Raw genomic sequence first — 24,679 nt, 5'->3', positions numbered from 1 at the left:
ATGTTGATCCATTTAGTGATAGACCCATGTTGATCTATTCAGTGATAGAAACATGTTGATCCATTCAGTGATAGAACCATGTTGATCCATTCAGTGAAAGACCCATGTTGATCTATTCAGTGAAAGACCCATGTTGATTTATTCAGTGAAAGACCCATGTTGATCTACTCAGTGAAAGACCCATGTTGTTCTATTCAGTGAAATACCCATGTTGATCCATTCAGTGAAAGACCCATGTTGATCTATTCAGTGAAAGATCCATGTTGATCTATTCAGTGAAAGACCCATGTTGATCTATTCAGTGAAAGACCTATGTTGTTCTATTCAGTGAAATACCCATGTTGATCCATTCAGTGAAAGACCCATGTTGATCCATTCAGTGAAAGACCCATGTTGATCTACTCAGTGAAAGACCCATGTTGATTTATTCAGTGAAAGACCCATGTTGATCTACTCAGTGAAAGACACATGTTGATTTATTCAGTGAAAGACCCATGTTGATCTATTCAGTGAAAGACTCATGTTGATCTACTCAGTGAAAGACCCATGTTGATCTACTCAGTGAAAGACCCATGTTGATCTATTCAGTGATAGACCCATGTTGATCCATTCAGTGAAAGACCCATGTTGATCTATTCAGTGAAAGACTCATGTTGATCTACTCAGTGAAAGACCCATGTTGATCTATTCAGTGAAAGACCCATGTTGATCTACTCAGTGAAAGACCCATGTTGATCTACTCAGTGAAAGACCCATGTTGGTCCATTCAGTGAAAGACCCATGTTGATCTATTCAGTGAAAGACCCATGTTGATCCATTCAGTGAAAGACCAATGTTGATCCATTCAGTGAAAGACCCATGTTGATCCATTCAGTGAAAGACCCATGTTGATCTGTTCAGTGATAGACCCATGTTGATTTATTCAGTGAAAGACCCATGTTGATCTACTCAGTGAAAGACCCATGTTGATCCATTCAGTGAAAGACCCATGTTGATCCATTCAGTGAAAGACCCATGTTGATCCATTCAGTGAGAGACCCATGTTGATCTGTTCAGTGATAGACCCATGTTGATTTATTCAGTGAAAGACCCATGTTGATTTATTCAGTGAAAGACCCATGTTGATCTATTCAGTGATAGACCCATGTTGATCCGTTCAGTGAAAGACCCATGTTGATCTGTTCAGTGAAAGACCCATGTTGATCTATTCAGTGATAGACCCATGTTGATCCATTCAGTGAAAGACCCATGTTGATCTATTCAGTGAAAGACCCATGTTGATCTATTCAGTGAAAGACCCATGTTGATCTATTCAGTGAAAGACCCATGTTGATCTATTCAGTGAAAGACCCATGTTGATTTATTCAGTGAAAGACCCATGTTGATTTATTCAGTGAAAGACCCATGTTGATTTATTCAGTGAAAGACCCATGTTGATCTATTCAGTGATAGACCCATGTTGATCCATTCAGTGAAAGACCCATGTTGATCTGTTCAGTGATAGACCCATGTTGATCCATTCAGTGAAAGACCCATGTTGATCCATTCAGTGAAAGACCCATGTTGATCTATTCAGTGAAAGACCCATGTTGATCTATTCAGTGAAAGACCCATGTTGATCCATTCAGTGAAAGACCCATGCTGATCTATTCAGTGAAAGACCCATGTTGATCCATTCAGTGAAAGACCCATGTTGATCCATTCAGTGAAAGACCCATGTTGATCTATTCAGTGAAAGACCCATGTTGATCTATTCAGTGAAAGACCCATGTTGATCTGTTCAGTGAAAGACCCATGTTGATCTGTTCAGTGAAAGACCCATGTTGATCTATTCAGTGAAAGACCCATGTTGATCTATTCAGTGAAAGACCCATGTTGATCCATTCAGTGAAAGACCCATGTTGATCTATTCAGTGAAAGACTCATGTTGATCCATTCAGTGAAAGACCCATGTCGATCCATTCAATGAAAGACCCATGTTGATCTATTCAGTGAAAGACCCATGTTGATCCATTCAGTGAAAGACCCATGTTGATCTATTCAGTGAAAGACCCATGTTGATCCATTCAGTGAAAGACCCATGTTGATCCATTCAGTGAAAGACCCATGTTGATCCATTCAGTGAAAGACCCATGTTGATCTATTCAGTGAAAGACCCATGTTGATCCATTCCATTCAGTGAAAGACCCATGTTGATCTATTCAGTGAAAGACCCATGTTGATCTATTCAGTGAAAGACCCATGTTGATCCATTCAGTGAAAGACCCATGTTGATCCATTCAGTGAAAGACCCATGTTGATCCATTCAGTGAAAGACCCATGTTGATCTATTCAGTGAAAGACCCATGTTGATCCATTCAGTGAAAGACCCATGTTGATCCATTCAGTGAAAGACCCATGTTGATCTGTTCAGTGAAAGACCCATGTTGATCTATTCAGTGAAAGACCCATGTTGATCTGTTCAGTGAAAGACCCATGTTGATCTGTTCAGTGAAAGACCCATGTTGATCCATTCAGTGAAAGACCCATGTTGATCCATTCAGTGAAAGACCCATGTTGATCCATTCAGTGAAAGACCCATGTTGATCTATTCAGTGAAAGACCCATGTTGATCCATTCCATTCAGTGAAAGACCCATGTTGATCCATTCAGTGAAAGACCCATGTTGATCTATTCAGTGAAAGACCCATGTTGATCTATTCAGTGAAAGACCCATGTTGATCCATTCAGTGAAAGACCCATGTTGATCCATTCAGTGAAAGACCCATGTTGATCCATTCAGTGAAAGACCCATGTTGATCTATTCAGTGAAAGACCCATGTTGATCCATTCAGTGAAAGACCCATGTTGATCCATTCAGTGAAAGACCCATGTTGATCTATTCAGTGAAAGACCCATGTTGATCTATTCAGTGAAAGACCCATGTTGATCTGTTCAGTGAAAGACCCATGTTGATCTGTTCAGTGAAAGACCCATGTTGATCCATTCAGTGAAAGACCCATGTTGATCCATTCAGTGAAAGATCCATGTTGATCCATTCAATGAAAGACCCATGTTGATCTATTCAGTGAAAGACCCATGTTGATCCATTCAGGTGGATTAGTAATAAGAAGAGTTTCAAGATGGTCACTAAGTATTGTTTGTTACTGGAGAGTTACAAACATCTAAATATGATGATGTTGCCTACTTTCTTACGAAATCAAAGTCTACAATATTTGTTACTGGAGAGTTACAAACATCTAAATATGATGATGTTGCCTACTTTCTTACGAGATCAAAGTCTACAACATTTTTTACTGGAGAGTTACAAACATCTAAATATGATGATGTTGCCTACTTTCTTACGAGATCAAAGTCTACAATATTTGTTACTGGAGAGTTATAAACATCTAAATATGATGATGTTGCCTACTTTCTTACGAGATCAAAGTCTACAATATTTGTTACTGGAGAGTTATAAACATCTAAATATGATGATGTTGCCTACTTTCTTACGAGATCAAAGTCTACAATATTTGTTACTGGAGAGTTATAAACATCTAAATATGATGATGTTGCCTACTTTCTTACGAGATCAAAGTCTACAATATTTGTTACTGAAGAGTTATAAACATCTAAATATGATGATGTTGCCTACTTTCTTACGAGATCAAAGTCTACAATATTTGTTACTGAAGAGTTATAAACATCTAAATATGATGATGTTGCCTACTTTCTTATGAGATCAAAGTCTACAATATTTGTTACTGGAGAGTTACAAACATCTAAATATGATGATGTTGCCTACTTTCTTACGAGATCAAAGTCTACAATATTTGTTACTGGAGAGAATTATATATTTCTAAATATAATAATGGTCTCCACTTTTCTAGGAGTTAAGAGTCTACACTGTTTGTTAATGGCAGAATATTGCATAGATCTAAATATAATAATGCTCTCTTCTTTGTATGAGAAGTTACTTACTTCCACTGTAGAGGTTCCGTATCTTTGCTAAATCTTACTTCAGCAATCACTTTGTTAGGCTCCATCTTTGGCAAATGAGCTTCATCTGGTAAATTTCCAGGCAACACGGCTGTAACAAATAAGTAGTCTGTCTATATAAAGCCAACAAGATATTTACACGGCATGGTCAGGGATGCCATAAACTTTTGATTATATTACATCATTGTACATAATGTCCTCATGAGGCGGTCATCGTTTCTATTTATGGATGTCTGTTTAATAACATCATTGCTCACTTGTTAGTTGAGTCAATCTGCATAGTGCAAAGACTCAAATTTACCATCACAATATGCACAGACAGATCTGGGTCTATACAAACAACATAGACCCTGATCCAGCAGTGCATTATATCACAGCAGATCTTCTTCTATGTTGCTTGCAGTTAGACTGGACCTTTAAACAAGTATGTATGATGGTATATGTAGTATTATGCAAATATACCCCAATATAAAACAACCACACCTTTAACATTGTTCATTTTTATGGAAAGGTTTATAGTCAGGGAATACAATAGTTAATTTTTGTCTTTAACAACCAGGTAAAATATACATGAAGATTCATATCACTCATTAAAATATTTTTTGTCATTCTGTATATTATATATACATACTTGTAGACATGCTGGAATACACCTCAGTAAACAATGTCCTAATTCTTAACATCAGTCACTTCTTTGGCTTCAAGGAGAAAAATTGTATACAGGAAGTACTGTGTATTTACATTTTTGGCACTATCAGTTACATTATTCCAACAATAGACCTTTCTAAAACTTGCTCTAAGCCACACCCACACTCATTTACATGTACATTGGTCATAGGAAGTTAGATAAGCAGGTGCTAACCAAGGTTGACTGATATGTTGGCAAGGTGTATTAACAGTAGAACACTTTTTTGTGGAATTGACAAGACTTTACTTTTTTTCTACTTTACATAACATTCATACAGAAATCTGAGCTCTGCATTACCATTTTCAATTTCTGTACTTTGTAATTCTGAAGCCAATATCAGGCAATCAAGCTCAACCATTTGTGATGCAGATTAGTGAAGATTATTTTTGCGTGCTGTTCAGATAAGCTTAGATTTGCTGGAGTAAGATGTATTTTCTAGTTACTGTACTAACAACATGGGCTGGACAGTGGTCAGAGGATTTTTCCAGTTTATGATGTGAAGGAAGCTCAGAAATACTTTAAAACATACACAAGCATCAACAGGTTCATTTTGTTTTGTTCAAATGTGTGTTTCATTAAGAATGTTAAAGTACAAGAAAGAAGCAAGCATACTGGTATACTTACAAGCATTATCAACCAATGCATGTGCTGCAAGAAGCTGGAGAGAATGAACCTCAAATATCACACTGTGAAAAAGTAAGTCTCTAGCTGTGGGACGCAAGTTTTTGTCTTTCTCTAAACATTTGGAAATGAAATCCTGTAAAGAGAAACAAGCAAAAAAAATCAATTAGCACAGAAAGGTACAACTTTCTGATGGAAAAATGTCTCAGACTGTGTAAAGTAACTTATTGCTACAAGTACCTGTAATACTTCATTAGGTGTAAAGTAAGTTTTTGCTACAGGTAACTTTAGGCCTGCCATACTTCTAAAGTAACTTATTCCTTATCCACCTTCTTGACTGCACCTTACACAAAAGAGTGAGTACCTCTTCCATGATGTTTGGACTGATGAAACGTAATGTGGGTCCATGATATTGAATGATCCTTGAAGAGCAGCCAGAAAGCATCCTGTAAAGTAGAGCAGACCCACATCTTGTCCTTGATGCCCAACCAAGAGTTTGAAAAAGGTCAGTCAGACTTTCTTCTCTGGACACCACAACAGTTTCATATGAAAATTGGTGGGAAGGAGTTTCTAACCAGGCCTGCTTGTGAATCTGTCTAGGCTGGACCTGCCAGAAAACATTGGGAGAAGGTCCCATAGGTTAATCAAGGTGACTGGGTTTCTTGGTTAGTTTTGATAGTTGCAGAGAGGTGACCAGGGACAAATGTTGCTGGTCCTTCAAATTTTGAAATGCTACAAATGGGATGAGATCAATAAAGAGTATTTTTTCCTCAAGAGGTACAACCATCAACAGGTTCTTGGTGTAGTCCATCAGGGCTGTGGATGTCTCAAAGGCTGCATCTCTGCAGAGAGCACCATAAAACTAGAACACATGTCTAGATGATTCAACCAGTCTCTAGCAAGTGCTGAAGCACAACCTGAGACAAGGATTCCACCATAATTAGTCTAAAGGAAGCAGATAAAAAGAGAATGGTACAAGATGCTGTAAAATCACTAGGGTGCGAGCATTAAGCTCCAAAACCTAAAAGACTTTGACTGCTGCTAATATCTGAGGGGCCAAGCCCAGGAAGGCACCCAGTAAGTAAAGGTGATGAACAACAACCAGAAAAAAAAGATAGGAACAACCACCCCTTCTGCAACCTGGTAGGCTCCTGACTTCGGAAAAATTCTGTGCAAGTTCCCATGCCATCACTGACTGCGGGAAGACTGCAGCAGAAGAGGGGGCCCCAAGTGGCCGAGTGGTCTAAAGCGCTCTCCGTTACGGATCACTGCCATCTCACCTCTGTCTGCGTGGGTTCGAGTCCAAGGCTCGGCTAACGTTGGTACGTGGGAAAGCCTGCTGGTAGCTTCTCGTGGGTCGGTGGTTCTTCCCTGGGTTTTCCAGGGTTCTTCCTCCACCAGTTATACTGGCCGCCATGTATAGCCTATCTTGTGCTGAAAAATGGCGTTAAACCCTAGAACAAGAACAAGAACAAGAACAGCAGAAGATTTAAACATTAGAGGGCCCAGAAAATCTCTCCAGTCTGGAGAGAATCCTAGTTTCCCATGCTGTTGGAAACAAGTCTGAAGGAAGAAGGTGGTAAACTTAATTCACCGCTTTATCAAACAATCAAGTTTCTTCCTCTGCTTACACCTAGCCCAACAGTTGTGAAGGGGCAGGAGACTCAAAAGGAAGGGAAAGACCTGCTACAGCTGGTTCCTCTGGGAACTCATCAGGGTCCACTATGTTGGTAAGAGCACTGTCATCTTAAGCCAATAATGAGACAAGACAGGCCCATCCGTTTTGGTATCCCTACCTGAGGAAGACAACAAATGTCACAGTCTGAAGGGGGAACATAACTGACCATAATAGTTGTTCTAAGGCAAATGAGATGGCAAATCTTTTCTTTAAAGAACTGGAGGAATATGGCAGTCTGTCTCTTTTTTGTTGAATGAGGCCAGAAGTGACAACAGATCCATGGCTTTTCTGCACCCCCACCCACCCCAGCATCCATGATGTTATGGAGGGGAAAGATGATTTACTAATGGGTAGTGGAGGTCCCCAAATCCCACAAGGATTCAACAGGAACGTAAGGAAGCAGGAATACTGATCCAATCCTCTTCCCTTGATGTGTAAGCAATGCCCAATGGGGGGAGGTCAACTTGATCCCAAAACCAACAATGAAAATCTGGTATTCAGTTATTCAAAGTGCACCACTGTGAATGATAACCAGTAATCAAAGTCAATGACCTGTGACCAATGCTGAGCACCCAGTTTGCCCGGTGATAGTCTGAAAACAAAAAGACGACAAACGAACTTTTGACTTGATCCCAATGCCAAAAAGGTCAGGTTTTCAAAACTCCATCACAAAAGTATGGACAGAATATCGTGGTGAGATCAAATACCATTCAGATCCATTTACAAAGTGTGCTTCAAACAAAACCCAATGTTAACGTCACCTTTCATTTGCAAACAGCATTGATAATAAGATTTCCAAGAAGGCCATGTTAAGATGAGCACTATTTTTATTAGAATGAGCTAAATATTGCTACAGTGTTTTAATGAAAACCCCATGTACGGTAATTTAGAAAAGACCTTAGAATTGATATTGTGACCAAAGAGAAGGACTAGAAATTGGTAAAGTTTGTTACGGCAAGCAAGCCAAAAAATGTTCATGATGCCAACTGAATACAGACATTAAGTAGACATTGGTGAAATCTAGACTGATGGCACATTCATCCTTTTCGAAGAAGAGGTTATATGATCTTTCTGTTTCTATTTTAAACCTTGGCAAAAGAAAGAATTCACTGAGGCATCTTTAGTCTGTAAGCCTCAACCTGCCATTGGCCTTTTGGGAACAGAACAGCCATGAATAGAACCTCAGAGATTATGGTTTTCATAACTCTCCAATGCTCATTTGTCAGTGCGCGACTGCTGAAGAATTTCATCCTCCTCCTGATCTGATGACACATCCATTAGAAGAAGAGATGAAGAAAGAGGGTGTGGGATAAACTAAATCCAAAACCCTTTAAAAATGAAAGGGATCATCCACTTATTTTGTGTCAATCCACTGATCCAATGTGATTAGAACTGCTGGGGTCTGTGCCCCCATCACCTGGTTGAGTGTTTGCACAGGATGGATGTGTTAAGTCAGTGGCAGGAAACAAGAGGATTTGGGGTGGAAAAACCTGGAATCATGCCTCTCTGTTAGGGTGCCTCATAGTCTGGTTCAGCTGTCATCTGCTGGCATTACTATAATGTTAAGATCTGTATGCAGTGCGGTTGGAACATAAAAGATCCCTTTGCTTGGCTCGCCTATTGTCCCTCCATTATGGCAGGGACAGCTGGTTTATAAAATATGGGTGCAGCAGCAAATTGGATGGGTAAATCTTGAGTTGCCTGCCTCTGAGCTTCTTCCAATTTTGTCCCAGCAATGGCAAGCCAAATAAGAGCCATCCTTGAAGCAGGAAGGTATGTGCAGACCTGCCAACGCTGAGGAGTCCGTCTCAGTAAGACAGTTGATATTTTTCCATAAGTCTGACCACTTTTCAGTAAGGTGTAACAAAATCTCTTAAAATGCTATTGTAAAGCTGGAAAATGTAATAAAACGTTCGGTATTTGGAATGTGCAGCAACGATAAACATTATGTTCAGCTGAAAAGTTTGTAATGTACATGTAGACTTTATTTGCCGCTAGTACAGTTGCACAAATTTGAGTTCCAAACCCTATGCAGCTCGATGGCTTGTTGCTGTCTCTCAAATTGTCATAATTCTTGGAAATTCTTTCTCCATTTCACATGATGATGGCAATCATATTTCCCGCCACAAGTCATACTCAAATTGGCACGTGATGTCCAATAAACATAACTGTGTCCCTTCCAGCTTTTATTCACAAGAATCTGAATATTCCTTTTTATTTTTCCTGTGTTGATTTTTAACACTTTTCAAAAAGCTAATTTTCCCTTACGTCTTAAACATGCACTGCTTTCTGGACGCCATTTTTTAAAAAAATTCTACGATCAACAGTTTGCTCATGCAGATGCTGCGCATGAACTTACGGTGCAGTTAAAAGCACCTGATGTGATTCTGTAAAGTTAGTTTGATTCCATGACCAATTTCACTACTTCTAATATGAAACCCGGATCAAAATCAAACATGGATGAACAAATCTTGCGGATTTTTTGGCAATGCTTTTTTTCCTGTAGTTTTTGCTTTTATGCCATAAGTTCATATTTTAAGGATAATTTTCCTATGACTTACATCAAAATCGTAAGAGTTGGCAGGTCTGTATGTGGGGTGCAAACAAGTGTTACAATGTATGAAATTAAGATTGGCACTAATGACTAGAATTCTGCTCTGTCAATTGGGACAGACGTGCTGATTGGCCTCCCCTCCTCCCACCATCAATTAGAAATTGACCAAGTTGCCTAATCCAACATCACTGACATGGCAAACATATTCCAAACCTGGTTTGATGTGGCAAGAAAAAGTCTTTTTATTATTCACTTTATAAAAAGTGGTGTCGACATGTTCACAGCCGCTAAATTTTTAATCTAAAGCCAGCAGCTCAGTATGATTTTCTGTGGAATGTACCTTGTACCTTGTACCAGACTGTTCATGGTCTGCTTCTATTTCAGTATAAGCCATACCCATATCAACAATGATGCAATGCCATAGTCTCTATATAATTCTTAGCACTGTGAGTAAACAGTCAATATAAGAAAAGCCAGATCTGCCAGATGATTTTATCCTACCAGTACAGATGGCATGGTTAACGTCTGTGTGGAAGGCAGTCTGGTTGGTGCTGGTACTGGCCATGCTGTGGGCGTGTATAGACAGACAGATTGATCACTAAAATCGTTGTCACAGTGTGCTTGGGTAGAGACAGATAGATATGTCACTAAGCTTCCTGTAATTGTAATTGTTTGTAGCCATAGCATGTTAAGATGGACAAACCTATTATTAAGATCTAAGTAATTGAAGCAAGATGAAGATGTAGACCAAGCAAGACATATGAATCTATTACTAAGATCCCCTTAATTGTAATTACATGCAGCCATAGGCTTGTTAAGACAGACAAATCAGTCATTAAGATCCCATAATTATAAAGAGATGAAGCTATAGACCTGGCAAGAATGGACCTATCACTAAGATACATCTTTGTGCTTCTGTGTTTGTGTTTGGTACTTTTAATGCAGCTTTAACATTTTTTCAGTCATATCGCTACGATGTCTGCAGTGTGGCAGTTTATATTGATGTCTAGCACTGGGGCATCATGCCGCAGACATGTAGCATGATGTCTGACCCAGTCACATTATCCTTACACCAGGCTGACCAGTCCTAACACTAACCTCCTAATGCTGAGTGCCTAAAGAGGCACTGTCAGTACCATTTGTATAAGTCTTTGGTATGACTCGGTCAGGGTTCAAACCTGTGACCTCCTGCAGCTGAGGTGGACATTCTAACCACTAAACCACAAGAGCAGTCTAAGATACATGTAATTGAATACATGGCCGTAGCATAGTAGGAAGGACAAATCTATCATCAAGATCTCCATAATTGTTGAAAAATGAAGCCATAGGCCTGGTGAGACAAGCAGATCTTTCAGTAATATCCCCTGAATGATATGTCTGGATGGACGGCTCAACTGGTTGGATAATAATGGATGCTTTCAGATGGTTATAAAGTAGTAAAGGATAAATCCATGAAAACATAGACTTACAGGCCTGAAGCCCATGCTTGGATATGCAGGGAACTTTCATCACCTGGGCTGCTTAAAAATGGGGGCACACTGTACCATTATTACTTGTTGGAATTTTAAAATTTATGTCATCATCACCTTCTTTCTTTTCCAAGGTTGACTTTTTCAAAACCAAGTCTACATTACTGTTGGACGAGTGACGAAGTAGATTTTGTACATGCAAGGAATGACTCATGCAAGTCTTGATTAGCCTTGAACTTGTTGCATTTATTACATTTCATCAACAGGTTTCACAGAAATGACAAGATCAAAACACAACACAAAAAAGTGTTTAAATTAAATATGTCGATAAATCACTAAAGCAATACTAAAGCAACAGGTACAAAACCATGAATAACAACATGCATCCACAATTACATGTTATATCATGGCTCTAAAAAGTCCAAGAAAAAGAAAATATTTCACAAAATATTGACAATATTCAAAACAACAATATTGACCACCTACTTAGAAAAATGAAGTTTAATCCAAATAAATCCAAATTCCTGAATGGATGGTTCTAATTTAACATCAATATGACTTTGGATTGATGGGAGGTGTCTTGTAGGATGTTGTATTTAAGTGAAACGTGAAACTTAAAAACTAGCAACACCTGGTTGTGGCTAGGGGAGGTTACTGGCAAGAGTTATTGCTCTTTGTCTATTATTTGAAAACAGATTTGGATTTATGCTTATCGCAGTTCAAGAAGATGTGGGAAGAAATATAGTGCCCTTTATCCATACACCTCAATATGAGAGAGGTATAAGCATAATTTCTGCTAATAAAAGTGGCAAAAAAAGCATAATCTGAACATAAAAGATGTCATCCATATATTACTAGTACCATTATTAATACCCCTACTTTGTTAAGGCGATGACATTGTAGCTAAATATGTACATGTACATGTTTATTTATACCACTAACCTTGATCTGCAAAAATACTTAGCAAACAAATGTGGATTAGACACAGAGTAAGAAAACAAAACATACTGAAAAATTATTTATATTCCACATTCACTGTAACTAGTCTAGATGTCTAACTTTTGACAAATGATCATGAAGTCCACAAATTCTGCATGATGAAGTGCTCAACCTGAGTGCTGTATTGCATAACTCTCGTATTCTTCTTTATAAATTTATACAGATGGTGTTGATTTGTTCTTTTTCTAACTGGATAAAGTTTTTAAATGTCAAAAGACCCATCTGTTCAAAGAATTTTCATCCACAAGTCAAGTCACAAAATCCCATTTTGCTTAATATCTGGAGCCATTTTCTCTACAAGTACAGAATGGTTTACTAAATAACTTGAACATCAACATAATGAATATGCAAGGCAAAGTTTCAAATTAAAGAAACCCATCTGTCTCTTTGGAAATGGGTCATGTACAGTTGCTATAAAAAGACCATTAGGAAAGTACATGTAGGTCTCTGTCAAATTAGCTCTTAAGCATTTCTTATGCAGCAGTCTTTCTTTTTTTAATCTTCTCAAATTTGTATGATGTGTGGAATTAAAATGACAAAAAATGATAAGCAGATTTTATTCCTTTATTTTCATTTTTTAATGTACCAGAAAAGCATAATCCATACACAAGTAAACTTAGAACATAACTGAGTATATAAAAAACAATGATTATGCCAAAAGCTGTATGTTTAGCTGATAAAACTCCATTACATGCATAGTCTAACATAATGTAGACAAAGAAAAATGTCAATTTTAAGAAGTGACAAAGATTAACCATTTACTTACCCTCTGTTGGATGTTTTCAATGGACTGCAATGCACTTTCCACTGCATCTGGCGTTATAAAAGCACTTGCCTCTCCATTACACAGCATACCTGGGGCAGCCATCTGTAATACACGTTAGATGTAAGTTACAGAATATATTTGCTTATAAGTCAAATCGAAATGAAAACTGCAAAGAACCAGATCTGTCACTGCATTTAGTTATGAGTTTAAATATAACAAATGGCATAAACCCTATCTGCTGGCACAAAATGTTAAGGCGGACCAGGGTCTATGTTGTTTGCAGCTGGATTCAACTTGTAATTATAGGTTACTGCATTTGTATGGCAAAATATGAAAGTTTTTCTGAATAATACTGCATGACCTTGGGAGTGCAGTATTGGTCAAAAAGCAAGTTCATATTTTCCCATATGAATGCAGTAACCTTTTAATTTTATAATCATTTTGCTATTGTACCTAAGGCTTAATTATAAAAAAAAATTACACTACAAGAAACAAATTAACTGAATTTATGCTGTATTCCAAAATAAATACACAAAAGAAAGTAGATTTTGAGGCAATTCAAGATGCAAAAATCTAAGTATGTTTATTGACATTCTTATTACCAGATAAAGAAGACATATTTATGCCCTGTCACTTGCATGCTCGCTACTGGAGTGACCCAGCTAAGTACATGACCTGTATGGCTTCCATCCCTATTCTAAATCCATATATTGTATAAAAAAATGTAAATGGGGGAATTTGCAACGCAGCTAGGCCTGTTATGTGACAGTAGCAGAAACAAGACTTCTTTGTTGTCTTGGCTTTGTTGTCTTTGTTGTCTTGGCTTATTGGCTCTAAGGTTCTTGGTTTTCTACCAAAACCCTCAGTTTCATTTTTTCTCAAATTTAGTATTTGGACTGATTAGTAAAATGGTGGTACATATCCGATATATATGTGGCATCCCTTGGCCTCAATATGCTTTTCTATGCTATATTTATATAGACCCTAGAGTGCACTGGTCATAGCATGGACCATTTTGTTTGCGAAAAGTTAACATTTCTGCAAAATAAATGTTTATATGGTCAGAATGGTATTTTCGATACTGCATCCCTCACATTTCTTGTGCACAATGCAAATATCATGTTCGTTCATTTGCTTGTTTAAAAGTTTTATTTGTGACTCAGTTAACTCGTCTACATCATTGTCATCTCTACTTTCAAATGGACAAAACAGCTTGTTTAGTTTAGTCACAAACAAATCTAATAAATCAAAAACTAAAATGTCTGCTACATGTGCATACATTGTTTGTTTACAAAGTAGTTCCTAATAAATGATACTATTTTTTAACATGTCATGCAATATGAAACCCTGCAGTATGGACAATTACTGCATGATTATGACAATGGAAAGTTAAATGAGAAAAAAAATGAGTTTATAATAATATCCAGTTATTGCAGATGTTCCTGAGATTCACTGTGCAGTGGGACATTACACTTTTTATTGATTTACATAGAAATCAATCTACAAATTAATCATGTAAACCCCACTTTGTGCCTTTGGTGTTAGTCTAATTTAAGCTTGCTGAGTGTAGTGCTATCTGCACCAAAATATTACAGTAATGTCACTGATCTACACTCACTAACACCCATTACATCCAAAGTGTAACATGATCAATAAAATTTTCATGTTTACTGTACCATCCTTTTTAGATCTCCCTTAAGGGACATTGTCTGTGTTCTTCCCAATTATTGATATTGAAGTGTAAAAGAGACAACATCTGCTTGTTGCTTCCAAAGACTGATACTGAAGTGAAGCAGAGACAATATCTGTTTGTCCCTCCCAAGACTGATATCGAAGTGAAGCAGATATGATGTCTGTTTGTCCCTCCAAGACTGATATTGAAGTGAAGCAGAGATAATATGTTTGTTGTTCCCAAGACTGATATCAAAGTGAAGCAGAGACAATGTCTGTTTGTCCCAACCACGACTGATATCAAACTGAAGCAGAGACAATATGTGTTTGTCCCAACCACGACTGATATCGAACTGAAGCAGAGAAAATGTCTGTTTGTCCCTCCCAAGACTGATATCGAAGTGAAGCAGAGGCAGAGACAATATCTGTTTGTCCCAACCACGACTGATATCAAAGTGAAGCAGAGACAATGTTTGTCCCAACCACGACTGATATCGAACTGAAGCAGAGAAAATGTCCGTTTGTCCCTCCCAAGACTGATATCGAAGTGAAGCAGTGACAATATCTGTTTGTCCCTACCACGACTGATATCGAAGTGAAGCAGAGACAATATCTGTTTATCCCTCTCAAGACTGACATCGAAGTGAAGCAGAGACAATGTCTGTTTGTTGTTCCCAAGGATTTATACTGAAGTGAAGAGACTACAATACAGCAAAGAAAAGCTAACTGTTCTGCAATAATGAGCAAAATGTGAGATAAGCTTGCATGATAAAATGGTGGGGGGAGGAATCGAACAACGATTATACAAGAACACAGAATATCAGTTACCTCTAAAGCACACATTCCAAAGGCATATATATCAACTGCTGTGCTGAGATTTCCAGAATCTGTAAAATAAATTAAATCATCACATGACTATTTTGTTATTTAACTTATTAAACCAACTTAATATTTTATGCATATTACACACAATGTTACACATCATAAAATATAAGGCGAATGCATATATACAATATATACACAATATCCATTGTGTTTCCAGGTCATTTAAACATGCTATTTTTTATTAAATATAATTGTAATTTTCACCAAATGATAATACAATTTTAAATTTGTACTGATAACCAACAAATTTATAAACTTTCTGACTCATTTCAAAGTTTTGCTTACTGTTATGACTCTATGGTCACACACATAAGTAACAGAAAAGAAGCAAAACCAACAAGTTTTGAACAACTTAACAACAATTTAATTGTCATAGTGGTAAATGAAAAATGTGAGAGAAACTTACAGGATAATGAAATGAATCCAAATTAGTCTTTATAAAGGTTTTTGAAAGTCCTAAACAAGTGAAAAGTCCCCCAAAATTGATCCGTATTTGTTGAACTTGAAGAAAATCACAACCAAAATTGGTAACTGAAATTTTGTTGTATCGCTTGTTTTATCGAAAGGACCTGGAAATTTTAATCAACACTTTGAAATATCAAATTTCAAAATAGGTCATACAAATTTTTTCCTTTTTCTTTCCAAACTACATTCCTAGTACGTCGCAATTAAACAATATGTAAGGAAATTTCGATCAATGAAAATGTCACTTACGCCAAGTGGAGGCAGTACTTTAATAAATAAATATAAATTAAATATTTTTTTCTCAATTGAAATTTGTGTTCTAGTTCTATCTTTTAGTTCCTTTTAAGTGTAATCATCATATTAAATGCAATGTGTCCTCTTGTAATTAAACATAAAATGCATCAATCTACCATAACAGCTATGTCTGCAAGCGCTTCTCTGAGAATCTAATTAAGTGCCGACTGTGTTTTGATAATTGACTTCCAGAAGTATTGTTGTATTGCTGCACTGAATTAAAAGCTGGCCTCCATTATATTATCACGTTAATTATATCTTTTGAATCAAATAAAGGAGGTGGAATAAAAGAAAAGTTTAAAGGCACAAAAATCCTACAAATTTAAAATCTAGAGGCTCCAGTCATATGTCGGGTTAACTCACTTCATTTGATCAATCAAACACTTATAAATGTTATTGTGTATGTGACATAAACTACCTTAATTAACCGACTCTTTCATAACTGTGACCAAAGATAACAAAGCAGCCAAGCGAAATGAATACTTCGTAAAATAAAGCACTTGATTTCACAGATACGGACCACTGTGGGCAAGCAAGTTTCAGAGAATTCTTGAACTGCCACTTAGAGATATCCTCAAGGATGATAAGAAGTTTCATTATTACTTCCAATGAAATCACGACATCAATAGTGAACTAATTGAAAAATACAAAAATTAAGTTTTGATGTAGACAATTGTCTCACAAAATAAATGTTGCTTGTTTTTGAAAAAAAAAAGGAATCTTGTTTGGTGGTGTATCAACAGTTAGTCTAGTTCCCTTCTCTATAGACTCTCGATTTGGCAGGATAATAATTAAACACCACTACGGGAACCAGACTCATCGAGAAAACAAAAAGCAGTGATGTAATAAACATATTTTTTTTGCGTACACATGATGGTTGTTTAAACAAGTTGGAACGGTCTTTCACATGTTGGACATCTTGAAAATAAATGTTATTTAAACATAATAGTGAACAACTTCATTAGAAAAAGCGCGTCATTAAAATTACTATAGATGTGATTGTAAAATGAGGATTCAGTCATTAAACTGCCCAGTTTCCTTATGCAGCTCCCCACCACCATTCTCTCAATGTCAAAACGATTTTTTTCAATTTTTGGAAGTCCCTCAGTAACTCGCACCTTGCTTAAAGTGCTGTCTACGTTACTGGACCCTGTTGTGCGCAAGTTATCAAGGGAGAGGTGTATATCAAATTATTGTAAATTATTATATATCAAATTATTGTAAATCATAATATATCAAAGTTATTGTAAATTATTATATATCAAATTATTGTAAATCATTATATATATCAAATTATTGCAAATCATTATATATCAAATTATTGTAAATCATTATATATCAAATTTCCTCAAAACAATCACATAACAGTGACAACACATTAAGGTCTACAGGGTTCATCTTAGCCCGTGCCAATGACCCTAACTTTTAATCTTGGGTGCAAGGAAGTTCCCTCTAAAGCACCCATTATAAAAAAAGAAATAAAAGATTGTTACAGTTCCTATCTGACTGACTGAAAAAGCCCTGCCATCATCCCAAGGAAGACAGACCAAACGTAAATATGTACATGATAAATGACAACTGCCAAAACAGTAAAAATTCCATAAAAATGCAAGGTCAAATTTTCCACATAAATTGTACTGTTTCCAAATGACCAAGACTCTGTAAGGCTGAACATCACCACAGGTTGTATCTCACAACAAACTGACGGCAAAGTAGTGGGTGTTCCAGCTGCACAGCACAGACTATAACGTGTTGCCTATCCACCTACTGAATCAATCCATGCAACAGTCTGAACTGGGAGCCATTTTTGTGCCAGAATCCATGGTAAATCTTCATATACTCTGCTCATTTCACATACCGGAATTAATCTAATATGGATACAACCTCCAACAGTGATCAATGTGTAGAAAAGCAATCAGATTATTACTTTCAAACACAAAGAAAATGTAGGTATTAGCTCATCTTACACATTCTGCAGTTCAAACCCCAGCATTCAATATGCAACTTAAATTCACGAAAAGTTGGAGAAAAATAAGCAAAACTCGAATCATGAAAATCTCTTCAACATAGCTCATACAGATATTTCATCAGGAAATTAAAGCATATTTCAAGTACTTGTCAAAGACAAAAAGTTAAAGTTAATTTTCAAGCATTATAATTAACTGTGTAAACTTAAGAGAAGAATGCTGATTATAGTATGTCACATTCACCGACTATCAGAATTACATACTTAAACAAGAACTAAGAACTATTTTTGTTAACCTAAACCTAAGTAAATACATTGTAGCTCAAACGCCTTGTGGGCCCGAGGGCAGAGGTGCAGTGACCTCATCTATATCAGTTCGGGAGTTAGTACTGTTATTTATCAGTGTTTATAACAGCAGTCCTGAACTTTGTCATGCTTAAGCAAAATATATTCTAAATTCATTCTTACTGTCAATATTTCATTTCTGTATGCTTTTCACAATTCCCTTGAGGCTTCAAAGCTCTTTTACTCATTGACAGAGAGGCCCACGGATATCATAACAGGTCATCAATGGCAGATCAGTGAAAATCCAATAATTAACCTTTAATTTTAATGGGTTTCCCATAAATGAGAAAAATAAAAATTTCACCACCATCTTGCTTTTTTCCCATTCTTTATCTCTTTAACTTTTATCATTTTTCCCTTTAAAAATAAAGAAATTAGGGCGAATTCGAAATGGGTACTCAGCTGTTTTGTTTCCAGTCAATATGACTGTCCAGTGTGGCCTGGTCAGTGACCCGCTAATGAATGGTATTGATGCTTCGCATTTCGTAAACAACGGACAATTTGATTTGCTCTGTGCGTGCAGGTGTGTTAGTTTTAACCAATGATACTGGGTTTAATGTATAGTTGACACTATGACCTTTCCCACAGTATTTGCACTTCGAAGAACAAGCAAGAACAAAGAAATGGGTATGTTTCTTTCTTTTTACTCGAGTATTTCTGGTTATTTTAAGGAGTACACTGTCAAATAGATAAAACTTTTCTTTCTGCATTGAATGAACCCCAAATCATGTCTTTTGCAAGTGTTAATATGCCGCACTTCGAACTAAAGATTCCAAGATAATCAGGCACCTGGAGTAAAATGGCTGCTATGGCTCACATGTTTACAGTAGGTCAGTGATAATAGGCTTTTACGTTACACATTTTCAAAGAGTATTTAATTCAGCATGCATTCAATGAAAACAATTCGTACAACTCTTAAAAATTATGTTAATAATAATGTTGTTGTTTCTACACTTTAATTGGGGATGCGAATTTTAATACCGGGAAAATGCAATACATGTTGCACAATAAATTGACGTAACTATGAACAATCAATCTGAACGAATATTCTTCTATTTGGTGTTATTTTATTATGATCTTTACTGTCAATTTAATTAATTTAATCAGTTATTCATTAGTTTATAGTTTTAAAACCCAGTATATATACCAATTTCTGTACTTGAAGGTTTGATGGCGCTTTGCAACCCCCACCTCTCTGCTTTTATCTAAATTCACGGCAATAGTACATGTTAGTAAGCATTACTGGTTTATTATTTAATTTTCAGTGAGTATGATATAAACAAAATTGAAAATGTCCTTGTATTTAGAGCATTTACAATTATAATAATTATAAGGACATGGCATTTCTCCCCAATCCAGTCCCTAATTTTTCCTTAAATGGCTAAAATAATGTTAAACCCCTTAAGAAAATTAAAAAACATATGAATATCAATATACATTGTACATATTTATAAATTTGTTCATCGAGCAAACTCAAATGACACTTTAAACATGTTTGGTAAAAATTTATATTTACTAATTCCATACAGTTGAATTAATTTTTGAGCTAAATTGTCTTTCATATATGTATGCACAACTAGTGTTGCTAGAAGGTGATATTTGGTTTGAAGACTCGGGTCATCCGATTCCAAACTGGCCATTTCAGTCTTTGGAAAGTTTGCTCACACTTGATCCACTTATGCCGTCTGAAACTTTGGATTATTTTAAGAATCTCACAACATGACAATTTCTTTGCCTCATCAATAGTGCCAAAAACTGTGAAGTATATAGCCTCACTGTCAAGAAAGAATCTACTTGTGGGTCATTATGGTATGAAATTATGACAACAAGGCTTTGTCATTTTACAAATTCTCCAACAGAAGGCAAGGCTTTATGTGCTTTGCACAACAGGCATCACAAGGGTTTCAGAGAAATACAGAAGAGGTTCCATGTTCATGGTGACAGTAGAGTAAAGGATACAATGATTTCGTTTCTAAATTCGAAAATAGTGCTTAATGTGAGTGGAACAAGAATGAAAACAGAAGGAGCAAATTTTAAAAGCAAGAACACACTTGTGTAGAGACCACAGAGCTTTGAAAAATATGAACAAACGGCAACAGCTGGACCAAATTCGAATGTGGAAGGCAGTCAGTAGATTGTGTCATGTTGAAAATCTTGACTGCATGAAAGGATTTACTAGTATGTCAAGGTCCCAATGAATTTCATGCATGAAATCAAGTTATAATTCAGAATTATAAGCTAGACGTGAATACACTGGCAAATATAAATGGTGTAAATCCTGCAGGTGAAAGTGATTGGAGTTCATCTGATGAGGAGACATTAGATATGTCACAACCTCTTGTGTCAAAAACATCTAAGGATCACACTGTATGTAAAGTTGGTGAGAAAGTTTAAAAGCATGGCTGATATTTTTCAGAAGAGGAGCCACTGGATATGAGAAAAATCTTGAAACTTTCAGTCAGACACTGTGTAAGACCATATATTGTTACACTTGTATGGCAATTTATCATACATTGGTCACGTTTTGTTTTAGGCTTTTTCAGGCACTGAGCTTGTATCTTTCTAGTTTGACATTGTGTAAGACAGTGAGCAAGACTAGTAACTGGACAGTTTTTCTCTTTTGTTGTTGTATTTTTAATCTTTATTATTCTAGCAAATTGTTTTCTATTTTTGTAGAGAAACGCAAATTAATAATGTTTGTATTTATACACATATATGCCTTCATGTAACTGACAGCATCAGATGTTATAACCTTTTGAAAAATACAAGATTGTAAATTATTTCACAAAATGCTGCATTGTAGATTATTTAGTTTAATTTCTAAACTGAATTAAGTGAACTGGACACGCATCTGTTTATGCTTGTATTAAGAAAAATAAGTACAATGGTTTTTATTATTCAAAGAAAAAATATTAAATTTCAATCAAAGATGGGTCCAGAGTTCTTGGATTATCTCCCCTTACAAGGCTGAGAAAACTGAAATAATTTTTCAGTTAATTATATAGGAAATTTAGATATTTCTGAAACATGTTTTTGGTGTTTTATTATTTAGGCCACCTGTAGATCACTTTGAAACAGTGTTTACTTTGATCAACAGAGTCTTTCTATTTTCTGGTGATGGACTTTAATTTTTGATAGAAAGAAAGATGCATAATGTGGCATTTTTAAGACCATCTTGTCTATTTGTTTGCAAGGCTGTACATCATAAAAGTCATTTTTCCTTTAGTACTGCATGCATAGATAAAACTGTTTAAAGATAACCTACAAAGGTTTGACAATTAGTAAAATATTTTGGTTCATGAACATGAGAAAATGCTGTATGTTTTGAAAGATTTTGTCATTTTTTCTGATTTTTTTAACACAGTTTGTACATAAAAGTAAAGTTACCAGAGTTGTTCTTTTTTCTCAGATATATAGTACTGCATATAAAGATTAAACTAAGAGAAATTTAAAGACTTTGGATAGAGTGCAAAGCTCTAACAAAGCAACAAACATGGCAAAAAAGCTAAATTTTGCATATTCTTCATATATTTTGTAATGAAATATGTCATTTTTAGGAAGCATTATCTCTAAAAGTACACTAGATAATACTGTGATTTTTTTTCACATGAGTTTTAGAATGTTATATTACTTGTAGTACTTTATCTATTTGAAAAGACTTCATCAAATAAAAGAATTGTTTAAAACTGAAATATGCTTTGTATGCTGTTTTGACACATGGCGATGGGTCTACCTGTCATTATCTAGCTGAGGTTACTGTAGGATGACTCATGCTTAGTTACAATGATGGTGGGACCTTTAGAGCTAAGGTAAAATGCATACACATTTTTGATGGAGTTTATAGATCCCATACATTATGTACATGAAGCTAGTTTTATGGAATTTCTTCATCAATTTTAACTCAATAAAAATAATACCATAACCTACTAACATGGTTTCCTACAAGTTCTCCTATTTGCTCCACAACTATCACCACACTATAATGAAATCCTAGCCATTAAGAGTGCCAAACATGACCTATTAAAATGTGTTGTGCACAATATGAAGAACTGGTGGTATGAGCCTTGTGAGAGCTTTTCTTAAAATATCCAACCATGTACAGAAATGCAAAACTTCAGAGCAGAATAATAAGAAAGTTTGCCCTCAACTTACCCACATATTCTGGTGCTACACAGTGCATGTTTCTCAGGTCCTCCCCTCTACAAGTCTTCACTTGATGCATGGCATCAGGGGCCACTAGAAAATAAAACCAATAAAAATTAATAAATCTGCATTACAGTCAAAATCCTCTAATCCAACTTCTACACTTATGAATCTTGCTTCAAGGATAATTGCCTGTGAAATGTTTGAGTATTGAATGTTTTGCAAAATTGATATTTTTAAATATACCAGAATGCTTTCTTTCAAATTTGGCCAATTTTTGTTGAGCAGTTTCTGAGAAGTCATTTACATGTAATAGTTTATTTTCCCAATTTTTTGTAACGGTGGCCATATTTGATGATGTATTGGCATCAGGGCTTTATGCAGTGGTGCTCTCTGCATTAGTTAAAAATTTGTCTGGTTGCTTTTGAGAAGTTCAAAATATTAATCGCCGATGGATAGCAGATGGGGTTTTCAATTGTTAGTAATGGTGGCCATATTTAAAGTTAGATCAGCTTTACTGCACAAACTTTAAAAGTCTTCATGCACTGATGCTTTTTGTCAAATTAATCAAATTATCTTCAGCAGTTTTTGAGAAAAAGTTTGTAAAGGTTTATCTAGGTTCTAATGGCCATATCTAAAGATGACTCAGCATCAATTGTACAGATCTGATAGCCTTCATGCCAGGATGCTCTTTGAGAAATACAGTAAAAATTAGTCCAGTAGTTTTTCAGAAGTTTCAAACAAAATCGATGCAGGGTCATATCAAAAAGCACACTTAGCAGCCAGGTGAACTGAAAACAAGAAATGTGTCCATATGCCATGAATGTCCCTGCAAATATGACACAGTTAAAAATGGCAAAGTTCAAAGTTAAAAAGTTCATATAATTTCATAAAACTCTGCCACAAATACTAACAAGTGGCACAAGTGAGATCATTCACCAGGCTGATATCTACATATAATACCAATGCATGAGTGATTGGCTAAGAAATCTGGGTCAGCAGGAGGCTTTCTGTTGAAATTTCTTCAATGCTGTTGATTGCACATGTTACAAAAACACCCTTTTCAAGGTTTTCATCTATATCTGATGACACATCGGCATGATTTGTCCACACTGAAAGCCCTATCATCAGGACACTGTGTCAAAATTGATCAAATTCAATAAAGCTGCTTATGTGAATCTTTTCTTACTTTTAGTAGTGGAGGTCATTTTTAGGACAGTCTTATTTAGTGGCAGTCATATTTGATGGCAGTCACATTTTGTGGCAGTCATACTTGATGGCAGTCACATTTTGTGGCAGTCATATTTGATAGCAAACATCGTTTCCATAAATGTGACAGGCATTTAAATTTGATCAAAGTTTGCACAGTGGTATTTAGGAGAAGTTATTTAAAGTTTTTCTGTTTTCAGTACATCAGCCATATTTGAGTGCAGACTGGCACCATTTGTGCTCTTCATGCTATAATGCTTTCTGTAAAATTTGGTCCAATTCTGTTGACTGGTTTTTAAAAACTTAACACATTAAAAGAATTTTCCATTTTTAGTATGTGCCCATATTTGATGACAAAATAAAGACATAATTTGTATGAATCTGAATGCCTTTATTGCCAGAATGCTTTCTCTAAATTTTGTCAATTTATGCAAAGCCATTTTCCGGAAGCCATTTAAATGTTTTTCTATTATTAGCAACAGTGGCTATATTTAACAGCAGATTGACATAATCAAGTGAAATGCCATTATTTCATGATGCTTTGTTAACTTCTGCTTAGTGAAATTTGAGAAGAAGTCATTAAAAGATATTTTTTTAATTTCGAATACTGACCACCACCCACATCTAATGGATCATCAGCATCAACTGTACAAACATGAGAACCCTTCATAAGAGGATGATTTCTATCAAATTGGGTCAAATTCTCCTCAGCGGTTTTGGTGAAGTCATTAAAAGGTTTTTTATTTTTAGTAATGGTGGCCTTTTTGTCAAGTTTGATCAACTCTACTCAGTGATTTTTTAGAAGCCTTTTACAGGTTTTATATTTCTAGCAAAGGTGATCATCTGTTATGGTGGATCAGATTCATTTGAAAAAATCTGAAAGGTTTTCATAACAATACTTTCTGTCAAGCATGACTAAATTCTCTTATGCAGTTCTAAAGATGC

At 35.9% G+C, this 24,679-nt stretch overlaps 1 protein-coding gene across 1 annotated transcript in view; it reads right to left on the bottom strand.

Annotated features, from left to right (window-relative positions):
* The window catches only part of LOC149807941 (nuclear receptor-binding protein-like), an 85,734-nt gene that overhangs the window by 30,147 nt on the left and 30,908 nt on the right, over positions 1-24,679 (bottom strand). The window contains exons 7-11 of the mRNA XM_089972198.1: positions 22,535-22,618; positions 15,256-15,314; positions 12,757-12,858; positions 5,294-5,426; positions 3,964-4,072 (exon numbers count right to left, since the gene is read on the bottom strand). Of these exons, the coding sequence (XP_089828324.1) occupies positions 3,964-4,072; positions 5,294-5,426; positions 12,757-12,858; positions 15,256-15,314; positions 22,535-22,618 (487 nt within the window). The remainder of the gene's footprint in view (positions 1-3,963; positions 4,073-5,293; positions 5,427-12,756; positions 12,859-15,255; positions 15,315-22,534; positions 22,619-24,679) is intronic.

The sequence above is a fragment of the Sinohyriopsis cumingii genome, chromosome 1 (assembly GCF_028554795.1).
Source record: "Sinohyriopsis cumingii isolate HCF-2022 chromosome 1, ASM2855479v2, whole genome shotgun sequence".
Lineage (NCBI taxonomy): Eukaryota > Metazoa > Mollusca > Bivalvia > Unionida > Unionidae > Sinohyriopsis > Sinohyriopsis cumingii.
Note: the sequence above shows the minus strand (reverse complement) of the source record. Positions and strands in the feature narration are given on the sequence as shown.